Raw genomic sequence first — 13,231 nt, 5'->3', positions numbered from 1 at the left:
ACATAGTTTTAGTAGAGGATAGGGAACATAAACTATTTGAGAAGGGGAGAAAAGGGTAAAAAAAAATAATCACACATAAATACAGAATAGTGAAACTATAGGACACCAAAGACGAAATAAATAAATAAATAAATAAATAAATAAAAAACCTTAAAATTAGCTAGAGAAAAGACATGTCACCTTTCAGTCAAACTGTTTGAAATAAAGGGTGTCAGAACACAGGAAAATATTTTCTTCCAAGTTCTGAGAGAATAGTATATTCAGTCTAAAATTATGTACCCAGCAAATCTGTCTCACAAAAGAATAGAAATAAATTAAAGACATCTATGGGTAAGTCAAAACTTTACCACCTACCAAATCTTAATTTAAACAAAAATTTATGATGGATAGATTCTAGAAAGAAACATTAGCCGAGAAAAGTCTGAGATCTGATAAAAATGGTGAACAAGTAAATTTAAAAACCATGATTCCATCCAAATAAACATTATTATTTATATACATAAATAATAGTCTTTCCAGATTTGTGGCTATTTTTTAACATATTTTTAAGGGAAAGAATTAAAATATTAGGCTAACTTGAGGCATGAAGTATGAATTTAAGTGTTCTACATTCTTGTATAGCTCAGAAAACAGATTCCGATGAGGAAACTGAGGCACAGAAGTGTTGAGTAACTTGCCCAAAGCCACATATTAGTCTAGAATTCTTTCCTTTGTTCTTGAGACTTACTAAGAAAAAAAAAAAAAAAAGAAAAAATGAGGACAACAAATTGAGATAACTTAAAATTAGGATTTTGGGGTCTTGTCTTCGACTGAGTCTGGAATAGTGGGAGGATTTGGTTTTCTGTTTCTCAGTTTCTTTATTTAGGTAATAAAGTTAAAATTCTTAAAATAACCAACATGATCAAGTCAAGAAGATGGAAATTATGATTAGCATAGTCACCAGAAATAGCAGCGCAAATGACGGGACAGAAATGAGGAACAGCCTTATATTCTGTGTCCTGCTCTCTACTTCACATGCCTGCGCTCAAGAAGAAAGGTCAGGAGTTCCTGCTGTGGCTCATCCGGTTAGGAACCCAACCATTATCCATGAAAACATGGGTTTGATCCCTGGCCTTGCTCAGTGGGTTAAGGATCCAGCGTTGCCGTGAGTTGTGGTGTAGGTCGCAGACACATGGTTCAGATCCCGAGTTGCTGTGGCTGCGGTGTAGGCTAGCAGCTACAACTCCGATTGGATCCCTAGTCTGGGAATTCCATGTGCCACAAGTGAGAAGGCCCTAAAAAACAAAAACAAAAAAAAGACCAAGAAGAAAGGGCAAACATGTGATGGGCAAAGAATGGTCATGGAAGGTACCATAAAGGCAGATGGTAGAGATGAGAGCCACAGGAATGGCACCAGCGTCCCCATCCTTGCCTTAAAGTACGTAAACTATTTCTCTCAGGATTGTTATGGAAGGGATTTTGCATTGCGCCATCTTTAGACTGCTGTCGTAGTGAAGCTAAATGTTTCTAAAATAACCATTATCCTGTGCGTGCTGAATTCAACTAAATAGATCCCTGAAAGTCTGCCCAACGGGAGAAACATATCCATCAAGAATCAATGAGCTGGAGTTTAATGACAGTTCCCCTTGATCAGCTGGGCTGTCTATTGGAAACTGGCATCCTGCGTAGATGGCAAGTTGGGGTTGATTTGCTAAGTAGGTGTTATGTAAGTAACAAGATGCCAGCCTAGGATTCTGTGGCATAAAGAAAAGCCCCTTAATGTGGCGAAGAGTAACGGAAATGGAATCTATAGATAAGGTGTGCGGAGAGTCTGAAGAGGAAAGTGAGAAGCAATAGGAGGAGAGGTAAGGAGATACAAATGTAAATTTCAAGAACAGAGACACTGGAAGATAAATGACCTGTTTCCAGATGGGACTAATGAAATCTGTTCTTGGGGCAAATCAAGTAAACAGGGTGTCCTCTGGCTCCATCAGTCAGCATTCATTTAAATAGTTGAAACACAACCAATTATTATGCCGTTACTAATATAAAATAAATGGATGAAATCACATAGGAGTCCTTTGATTAAAACATGAAAAGAGGAGATTTAACTATAATGTGCATTTTCAATCTTGCCTTTCTTTTTTGAGTCACTGCGTATGTAGAGATAGATGCCTTGATGTCATTCTGCTTTTATAATCCCTCTTATTCTTGCTGATCGCATCTGCAGTAGCCCCTTTCCAGATTCTTACAGTTTTTATAAGGTTCTTATAATCATATTACAGTGATTATAGATATCGCTACACCTAAAAGTGAGACCAGGTTTTTCCTATGGAAAATGTGAAGTGAGAGAGAATTTTAATTATGGCATTGTGTAGGTTTTTTTTGCTTTGTTTTGTTTTTGTTTTTTGTTGTTTTTGCATTCTCTATACTTTTTTGGTTTTGGAAAAATATTAGGGCAGTTGATTTTCCTGTAGGCTTGGAAAAGAAACATGTATTTATCAGACATACTGGTCCCTTTTTTGTCCAATTAAAATTAAACTCAGAGTTTTACAACACAAACAGATGGATTCACTTAAATCATTTCCCTCCAGTATTGTTTATCATCTCTCTTTGATTGCCCAGAGTTCCTTGTATCTTGACACACATTTTCTTCATGTTCTCAGGAACATGGAATTAAAGACTCAATTACTCAAAGGAGTTGGTACTTTAGAATCTTTTAAAGCGGTATTTTTAATTTTTCAATGTTTATATTTTAAGTATTTCAACTTAGGTCAGTCCAAATCACCCAGATCACATCATGAGCTATGTCTTTTTCCTAAAGTCTCTTAAAATTATTCAAATGTAAAACAAAGATAAATATATTTGAGAGTATACATATTTCTCCGGGTCCGTGTGTGTGTGTGTGTCTGTGTGGATGTGTGAGTATGCAATATCAGGGTGGGTGAGATAGCAAAGGCCATAAACTCCATCTTGTAACTTTAGACATGATTACACTTAAAAAAAAAAAAAACTTAGAAAATAATTTGGTTATGAAGACTTAAAGAAGGCCATTTCTCCCCTTTCCTTGGAGCATCCTGTTCCTGTGTGTGAAATGATTTTATCTGCAGTCTCTCCTTTCTAGAAAGAGTATCTGGTTATTATCTGCACTTCTATCTCTCCATCTATTTGAAGACAAACATATGTAAATATATGCCCATTTCCTTTGGCATTCCTAATGCTTTCTGTTTTTAAAACTTTAAGTAAACTATGATAAGTCACACTTTGAGAAAGAGTTTGGCTTGAGAAAAAAGAAATTTGTATGTTTATACCTTTATCGTCTCACCTACAGAATAAAAATAGCCCTGCTTTTCATGGTGTTGCCAAGACCCATGCTTATTAGGAGTGTTCAAAATATGTAGCCTAACAGCCCTGAGGAGCAAAGGGCTTTTCCTCTGTTACAAAGTTTATTTTAAATTTCATCCCAGGCAGTAAGCCTGGAATCTTAAATTCTGCTTATTTGTTTAAGTTTAGTTAATCCATGAGTTCCAAAATCTCTAATCATTGAGTGGATTTTTAAATTTGTATTTTAAGAGTGAATTGCATTTCTCTGAGAGGATCAGCTGGCAACTGCTAAAATTTAGCAATGAAGAAAATCACTCTTCTCATAAATTGCCTTCAGAAAATATATTATGTCAAGACAGGAGTGGATAGGAGGTCCGTGGTGGCCTAGTGGGTTAAGATCCAGCATTGTTACTGCTATAGTTTGGGTCACTATTGCAGCCTAGGATCAATCCCTGGCCCAGAAACTTCCAGATGCCATGGGCATGGCAAAAAAAAAAAAAAAAAAAAAAAAAAAAAAAAAAAAAAAAACAACAAATGGATAATGTTTTGGCTTTCATCTACTCTTAGAAAAATGGTAGAAAACTATCCCCAAACTCACAGTTATTTATCAAAATAATAAAGAAATTACCTAAAGCAATGCCTACCAAGATTCCCTTTAAGACATGGTAGTTAAAACCTTGCCTTAACCTGTCCGACCCTATACCACCTTGCCCACCAACCCCGTTCTCTGCTCCCCTTTTCCTCTTTGCTAAGCTGCAGTTACATTGACCTCCTGACTGATCCTCTGAAACTTCCCACATAGGTCGCTCCTTCTGAAACATGCTTTCCCCAGTGGTCTAAATGTCTTCCTTATCTCATCAGGCCTCTGTTCAAATTTTACCCTTAATGCATCCCCCCCCTTCTCTGTCCTATACCCTCTGCATTAGTTTTTCTTCATATCACCTAAAACTACCCGACTTTGTTTTCTTCTTCCTCCTCCCCTTCTTTCTTCTCCTCTTCCTCCTCCTACCACCACCTCCTCCTCCCTTTCTTCTTTTTCTAGTTTCTGTTTCCCCTAAAGAGTTAAACCTTCATGAGATTAGGCAGTTTTATTTTGTTCACTACCATATCCTTGAGTCTGTGGAATCAGATATATAATCAATATTTGTTAAATGAACAAATCATTGACATACTCTGCAAATATCTTGACTGTCTTTAAACCACATTGTACCAGCATCCAGCTCCTTAATGGGAAAACTGCTTTTCTAAGATTATCTGGAAACTCAGTGGGCCTTAATCTAACACATAGTCTAAATTAACTAGCTCTTTCTACCCTTTCTTATGTGAGTGCACATATGTGTAATAATATGTGTGAATATGGTAATATTATATAGCAATGGAGAAATGGGAAGGGATTTAGAGCTTGGTGAAAATGGTATTTTCTTTATTTTATAAAATTATAATAGAAAATCTAATTATAAAATGTTGAAGATAATTTTTTTTGCTTATTTTTTTTGGGGGGGGGGCTTCACCCATGGCATATGAAAGTTCTCAGGCTAAGGGTTCAATTGGAGCTACAGCTGCTGGCCTATGCCACAGCCACAACAACATCAGATCCAAGCCGCATCTGCTACTTACACCATAGCTCATGGTAACACCCCTTCCTTAACCCACTGAGTGAGGCTAGAGATCAAGCCCCCAGCCTCACAGTTACTAGTTGGATTTGTTTCAGCTGCGCCACAATGAGGACTCCCAGAGATAATATTAAAATTAAATTTATTTGGCACAACCAAAGACAGTTTTCTTTCCTAAAAAATGTACAACCATTAGTTCTTCACAGTATACCTGTAAGTTGCTACACATAATGATAGGTTGATTGGGGAACTCTGATTTAAAAATCTAGTGATTTTCTTTTGGCCCAGGGAATTATGTAATCAGAAGTTTTGTCAGTATCTTTGGTAAACAGCTAAATTTTTTCAATAGAAATAGAAATCAAAACAAAAACCATGAAAAGATGCTCAACGTCACTAATTATTACAGAAATGCAAATCAAAAGTACAATGAGGCATCACTGCACATGGGTCAAAATGACCATCATCAAAAAGTCTACAGATATTAACTGCTGGAGGTTTGGAGGAAAAGGAACCCGCCTACAGTACTGACAGGAGTGTAAACTGGTACAAATAGTATGAAGAACAGTGTGGAGATTCCTTAAAATACTACAAACAAGCTACCTTATGATCCTGCAATCACATTCCTGGGTATATATCCAAAAAAAACTAATTCAAAAAGAAAAATGCAGCCCAATATTCATTGCAACATGATTTACAATAGGCAAGACATGGAATCAACCTCAATAGGCAAGACATGGAATCAACCTAAATATCTACCAACAGATGAATTGATAAAGAAGGTATGGTACATACATACAATGGAGTATTACTCAGCCATAAAAAAGAATGAAATAATGCCATTGGCAGTAGCATAGATAGATCTAGAGATTACCAGAAGTAATCTATACAGAAAAAGACAAATGTCATATGATATTGCTTACATGTGGAAGCTAAAAAAATGAAATGAATGAACTTATATACAAACAAGCAGACTCACAAACGTAGGAAACAGATTTATGATTACCAAAGGGAAAAGAGGATGGGGGAGGGATAAATTAGGAATTTGAAATTAGCATATACACATTACTATATAAAATAGATAAGGAACAGGGACCTACTGTATAGCATAGGGAGCTATATTCTATTTTGTAGTAAGCTACAAGGGAAAAGAATCTGAAAAAATTAGATATGTATGGATGTATAACTGGATCACTGCGCTGTACACCTAAAGTTAACATAACATTATAAAGCAACTATATGTCAATTTAAAAAAGAAAAAGAATGCAAAAGTTAATTTTTAAAAAAACAAAACCTAAGGAATGTCATTGTAAAGAGAAAAAAAAATTCTATCTAGTAGATAATAAATTTTTTTTCCCTCCTTGGGCAGTCTCTGATAGAAAAATGGGCTAATGAAGCAGTTTACCAAGAATAGCTGTGCTGTTTACTCCCACTGTGACCCTGAAAAGGTTTTTTAACTTCCCAGGGTCTAAATGGTTTTATTTGTTAAGTATGATCAGGAATCAATAAAATATTGAGAACAAGACAAGGAGGGGTAGCTGGCTTCCACACCACATCAAAGGAATAGTACAACTTCTCATCTTTTAGAGCAAATAAAGCAAAAGAAATAGCAATGCCAACAAGAAACTTAAACATTGGGGGTTCCCAGTGTGGCTCAGTGGCAACCAACCCAACTAGTATCCATGAGGGTGCAGGTTCAATCCCTGGCCTCACTCAGTGGGTTAATGATCCGGCATTGCCGTGAGCACTTGTGTAGGTCACAGAGGTGGCTCAGATCGTGCATTGCTGTGGATATGGTGTAGGCCAGCAGCTGTAACTCAAATTCAACCCCTGGCCTGGGAACTTCCATACGCCACACATGAGGCCCTGAAAGAGCAAAAAGCAAGGAAAAAAAAAGAAAGAAACAAAGAAACTTAAGCATTACATAAGCCCACCAACAAGCTTCATATTCCTTTCAGTGGACCAGAAAACCTCTGGGTGTGACAAATAAAACTTTTGAGTGAACTGGACATTGGAAGCAAACTAGGCCCAGTTACCAGTTCACCACACGTATTACTCAGTGGTGTGAATGTTGCTGGCTCTATGTTTCCCTGGAGCGGTGAGCAATAGAAAATGACTTTTAATGATTTCATTTCACTTGCTTTACAGTAGATTGTTCAGCCATGAAATCATGAAAAAAGGAAGCAGGTAGTTGTTCAGGAGTTTCCCTCCTCTTTTCTCAGTTTTCATGCTGGCTGCCTTCTCTGTGTTTAGGGAAAGTAACTTCAAAAGACACCATCCCTGGCCTCTGGCATCAGCACTTGGAAATCGAAGCAAGTGTTCTGTAAAATTTTCACAATCAAAAGTAAACATGGTTTGGCACAAATATCCACACTTGTAAGTGGAGCTTCGGGCCTGTTGTTTGATCTGAAGTAGGATCCTATTGCATTTTTAAATGTTTCCTTCAGAAACTATGCTGATCAAAGTACTGTTTGATACACAAAAAGTAGTTTCACTGAAAACATGAAAGGCTAATAATGTCAGTTGAGTCTCAGAAAGGTACCGTCTTCTTTGACATATGTTAAGCAACCCATGCCTGCTAAACTCCGCTTCAGATACATTAGTGTTTAAACAGTGGCCGATCCTGTTTCTGCCAAAAACCTCACTACCTAAGAGAAGTCAAACACATGAGAAATTTTTAACTATTATCTTCAGGTCAGGGCGCCAAGAAAAACAAAAATGGGAGGAGAAAATAATATCTTTCTGTCCTGAACTTACTCCAGGACACCACGGCTTTAACTGAATTTTCCAACATCACCACCGTTTTTTTTTTTCCTTGATGAGTCATTCCTCATATTTCATGCTGCGGATACCCCACTGTACACCCTGTCACTACTTGGTGGCCTGCTGGTGGGGAGAGGGGGGCAGCCCTGTGGCCTGAGCCCTCACCTGGTCCTTACTCGGTTCAGTGGAGTCCAAGGTGAAGCTTAAGGGTTGCAGTTTTGACTTTCAAAGACATATATAGTGATTTAATAACTCCCTTTCTTTCTTAGGTTCTCTAGTGAAAATTTCACCTCTTTCATCACCCTGTTCTTCGCCTCTCCAAGGGACTCCTGCCAGCAGCCCAGTCAGCAAAATTTCTACAGTGCAGTTTCCAGAACCTGCTGATGCAACGGCCAAACAAGGCCTGAGTTCTCACAAGGCCTTAACTTACACTCAGAGTGCCCCTGACCTTTCTCCTCATATCCTGACTCCACCTGTTATATGTAGCAGGTAAGGAATTTGTATTACTAACTGGAGTTTAACTAAACAAAACTAATACTGATTTTCTCTTAGGAACATGCACTATTCATCCACATAGCCCTGTGTAAGTTGGCCTAAGTACTTGACAAGAAAGTACAAGATAATGCCATTTGTATTGAATGGGCTAGAATAGAAACTTAAGTTTTCATTGTTTTTCCATGCACGAGTCCATGCATGAGTCCATACAGCTAATCTCTGGAGGTGGTGTAAAATAATTAGTGGTCTATTTTTTATGTTATGGATGGAAGATGCATAAACGTATCATTAAAAACTCGTATCAAGTACTTTGGTATAATTTGATAGTTGGGAAATTTTATATTGATTTTAAAGGTACCATTTTATCTTAAGTTTGCAATTCCCATTTTAACACTTTAAAAATGTGAAGATAATACATGGCACATTATGGATGGACTCAAATGGATCTCTGAATATAATTAAGCAATTGCTTGTGCTTTTCTGCCACATTGAAACAGAAGGACAAAGTTTTGTCTGTTACAGAGGATAAGAAAAAAGTTCCTAGCATGGTAAGAGTAATCATTTTGCTAACATTGTCACTAAAAAAGAAATACCTCCTCTTACTGATTAATATATTATTGTTCTTCAGTAATAGCTTCATCTTGTATAACTGATCTTAAAGCACTGCAATATTTTTTAAATAGTACAGCCTTTTATTTTATTTTTATCTTTTACTATTGGCAATGCCTGTGGCATGTGGAAGTTCCTGGGCCAGGGATCAAATCCACGCCACAACTCTAACCAGAGCCACAGCAGTGACAATGCTGGATCCTTAACCCACTGAGCCATGAGGGAACTCCACTACAGTATTTTTTTAAGTAGAAAAAAATTGATTGTTTTAAAACTAAGTATAATCACAAAAGTGCCTTGAGTAAAATGCCATTCCCCACCCCATGCTTAATGAGGACAGCTATTTGGATAAAGTAGTTATGTATTGGTCTTCTGATACCAAATGTTGGATCACAGACAAAGACTTGATCAATGAATTCAGCTGTAACCTCACAAATTTCATTTTCTAAGCCTTTGTTCATAAACTCTCCAAGTTAAATGATTATTTCTTTTTGTAATCTTTATGTTTACTCCCTTTCTCCTTACAAATATTTTCAAAAGGGAAAATCATCTGTGTAGGTGTGTTTGACCAAGGTCAGAGTAAAAAGTTCTTAGACCATCCAAAGTTATTCTGCTGCCCTCTGTATAACAGCGTTTTTAAAAAAATAATTTCTGTAGGATGTTAATCCCATCTTTTCCCACCCACATAAAACCATGTTCTTGTGGTAAAACAGACCTCTCATAGTTTTTCCTCTTTAGTGATTCAAAACACACATCACTTTATTAAAAGCTCTGAGAAGTCCTGCAAAGAGAAAACCTCTTGCTTTTTGTTTCATGTAGCATTTTTCTGAATTTATTGGATCACAGAACCCATTTCTTTAGGTTAATTATTGCCCAGGGAACTAGTGTTTGGGGGAACACCCTCAAGAAACCCTTTTTTGTGGGGTGAGTCCTGAGCCAAGACAGAGCCCAGGGGAGTCTCCAGCATCCAGAACATCTGCTTCCAGCGTTTCTCAGGAGACACTCCCCTGTGGGCTCCAGACTTGTGAGAAATAATTTGCCCAAAGAAAGAACAGAGATGTTCAGAAAAGATGTACCACTCAAGTAGCTTTTCTCACCACAGTCTTTTTTCTTTTCTTTCTCTGTGTGTGTGTGTGTGTGTGTGTGTGTATTGTTAGCAGAAAGAATGTCATGAGATTTTTATAAAAGAAGTTTTAGAGAAAAGGAAGGGAATTTCACTGTCTACTTGTTCAGTGGTGTTTATAATTCCAGTAGTGTGTGTTTTATTTGTTTGGGCTTTATACATCTATAATTCAAACCATGTTTTATTATTGCCTTCAAGGCAACCACCCATGTAGGCACAGAGAACTCCAGAAACACACGACTAATTATTGTGGTTTCCCCTGCTGAACTTGAAGGGTTTGGCCTTGAATCCCAGTCTCTTGGCTGCTCTAATGTCTATGCTACAAGCTGTGTTTTTGGCATAAGAGGTCGTATATTTGAACTACCAATTTAAATGTTCCTTTTAAGTATTATCTTGCAAAAAATCTTCAAACTAATCAGCTCTTCTTCTACCAAGTTTTATCCGAGACTGTAAGCCCACCATTTATATCTGCTTATTTTCCCCTTTGTTCTGTCATTTCCTTGGATTCCCTAAATCAAACTTACGGGATTTCATAATTAGACATATTTTGTGTGTGCTGCTTTTCACGTACATCCAAAGGCTTGAAAGATAAATTTTCTTTGGCTGCAAATACTCTAACTGGAAAATGCCAATCTCTCCTACACATATAAACACAATTCAGGGAAATAAAGTGATGAGATATTTAATATGATAAATTAAAACTATCACTCTTTTCCTCTTAGAGTGAGTAATCTGTGGCTAAATAACAAAAAACCCTCTGAGACCCTTGGTAACACTAGGCAGAATGAAAGAACCCAGAAGCAAAATACAGAATTAAAATCTAATCATGATGTCTCTGAAGGAGATAAGTGAGAGAGGAAACTTGCCAGGCCATTTGTGGGGTTACTTTTTAGTGTTTAAAACAGACAAAACTGTTGAGAAAGCAAAAGCATCCTACCTCCTCCAACCTCTGCTGTTAAAGATCCCTGCCCACTTATCAAGTACCTTCATTTTTCTCCATTACCCATGGTGTAGCCCCATGGCCTTTCGTTCTCAAATAGCATCCTGTGTGGTCAGTTTCTCCTTCACTCTTGGTCAAAATGTACGTCTACTTCCTTCATTTCTTTAGGACTTCAACTGGTGAACTGGCAACCTTCTCTTAAAGGGCTCTTTGGACGTAAAGTCTCATAATCCATAGAAATAAATCTAACAGTGAGGCTGTTAGCAGACCCAAAGGGATTCCATTGAGAGAGAGAGATTTTTGACCAAATTCACAGTGGCACCTCTAAAATCACTACTTTAAGAAGGTATCAGACTATTCCAGAATTATCTAAATAATGTAACAAAATTGTGCTAGTAGTTTCACTTCAGGGATGGTCTAGACTATGGAGGAAGATAAGAGTTGAACAGAATTTCTGATCCTTTGTGTTGATTGTTTTCTTCCCCACCTAGAAAAACAAACAAAACCCCTCAAAACAGTATCCTACATACCAACATCCATGTGTAAAACAAAATGAAAATTCTTCCATCAAATATATAAGTAGTGGTAGAAATATTTGGTTAGGGCTATCTGTCTGAGTGTCTACATACATGGTGAATGCCTATGACTTTTTTGAAAAGAAAGGCTCTAATTACAGCTGTTCCATTATTTCCCAGCTGTGGCAGACCATATTCTCAAGGGAATCCTGCTGATGGACCCCTGGAGAGAAGCGGGCCAGCCATTCAGGCACAAAGCAGAACAGGTAATTCTTTGTTGGATTCTGTTCCTCAAAATAGACATTGCTTTCCTTGATTTTTTTTTTTTTTTTTAGATTACAAATTTAAAAAGACAATGAAGGAAATCTAAATCATCCATAATCCAACTACCTAGTGTTAGTCATAGGTTAAATTTTGATGCATAGCTCTCCAAAATGTTTCTATACATCTAGACACAAATGAATATTTTTTAAAAGAGAGGCCATTTTAGTTAATATGTAGATCTCTGTAGAAATGTTATTTTACCTTGGGGCCTTTGGCAAGGCATCAATTTTAGGGTACTCTCTGGAGATCTCCATTGCAGATTCTGAGAAATGACCCTGCTTAGATCACTATAAGCTGGTTCAAAAAGTTTTTCTTTGAGGCAGTATTATGGAGAACTTCAGAAAATCAGCTTTGGAGACTGGTTTATATCCTGATTCAGCTACCAACTCATTTGTAATCTCTTTGTCTCAGTCCCTTCATCTGCAGATTGGAGATAATAATGGTACTTACCAAACAGGATTATTGCGAGAATTTAATTACTAAACCACATAAAGCACTTATTATAGTATCTTGCTCACTGTAAGTGGTTAGTGTTTGCTGCCATAATTACTATAATAATTATTATTTTTATCGATGCAACCCTAGGGACTTGTTTTTGTTAGAGCTGAACATTAACAAGGTAGGGAAAAAATGGCTTTCATGAACTTGATATTTTAGGATGACAGAAGTACCTTAAAATGATTCTTAATTATCTGCTCTAGCAGTTCTTGATAGATACTCCATATATATTGATTTTTGTCTACCAGAATGGTGTGCTATGACAGTGGACAAAGGTACAGGGACATAAACAAGGAAAAAATCAAAAGGAGAATTCTCAGAGTTCCTGTTGTGGTGCAGCGGAAACAAATCCGACTAGGAACCATGAGGTAGCGGTTCGATCCCTGGCCTCCATCAGTGGGTTAAGGATCTGGCATTGCTGTGAGCTGTGGTGTAGGTTGCAGGTGTGGCTCAGATCTGGCATTGCTGTGGCTATGGCGTAGGCCAGCGGCTGTAGCTCTGATTCGACCCCTAACCTGGGAACCTCCATATGCCACAGGCGTGGCCCTAAAAAGACAGAAGACAAAAAAAAAAAAAAAAAATAGCTCTGTGTGGCTATTATCTGATACTGTCTCACTCTAAAGACTCAAAATATTCCCTTCTCAGTGTCCCTGATCTCTGACTTTACTGAGGCTGATGGAACAAGGGAAATATTTCCTTCTTACCTTTGAGTGTGCTTCTTCAATTTTCTGCACATTCTGGGGTTGAAACATGTCAATTATATTTTCATATTATGTCTGAATCTAACATAGAAGAAGTTGTATAGGAAGGGTGGAAGATGAGTCCTTGGAAATGTCCTTCAAGTTACTCCTGATTGGAAAAGGCTACATAACAAAAGTCATTGTTGACCAGACCTAGACTGCCCAAAGCAATCCTCAAACAGAGTTAGAGAAAATATGTTTCCTGACTTCAAGATGCAAATCATAGTAATGGAGATAATGTGGTGCTGGCATAAGGATCAGCAAATAGAATCAAATGAAATTGAGTAGAAAGCCTGATATGAGACCCACAC

At 37.4% G+C, this 13,231-nt stretch overlaps 1 protein-coding gene across 1 annotated transcript in view; it reads left to right on the top strand.

Annotated features, from left to right (window-relative positions):
• The window catches only part of PDE3A (phosphodiesterase 3A), a gene marked incomplete at its 5' end in the record, with an annotated part of 324,269 nt that overhangs the window by 276,908 nt on the left and 34,130 nt on the right, over nt 1-13,231 (top strand). Inside the window, 2 exon segments of the mRNA NM_213736.1 lie at nt 7,946-8,165; nt 11,539-11,624. Of these exon segments, the coding sequence (NP_998901.1) occupies nt 7,946-8,165; nt 11,539-11,624 (306 nt within the window).

This window comes from Sus scrofa, chromosome 5, assembly GCF_000003025.6.
Source record: "Sus scrofa isolate TJ Tabasco breed Duroc chromosome 5, Sscrofa11.1, whole genome shotgun sequence".
Taxonomy (NCBI): domain Eukaryota; kingdom Metazoa; phylum Chordata; class Mammalia; order Artiodactyla; family Suidae; genus Sus; species Sus scrofa.
This window is presented reverse-complemented; position numbering and strand designations above follow the sequence as displayed.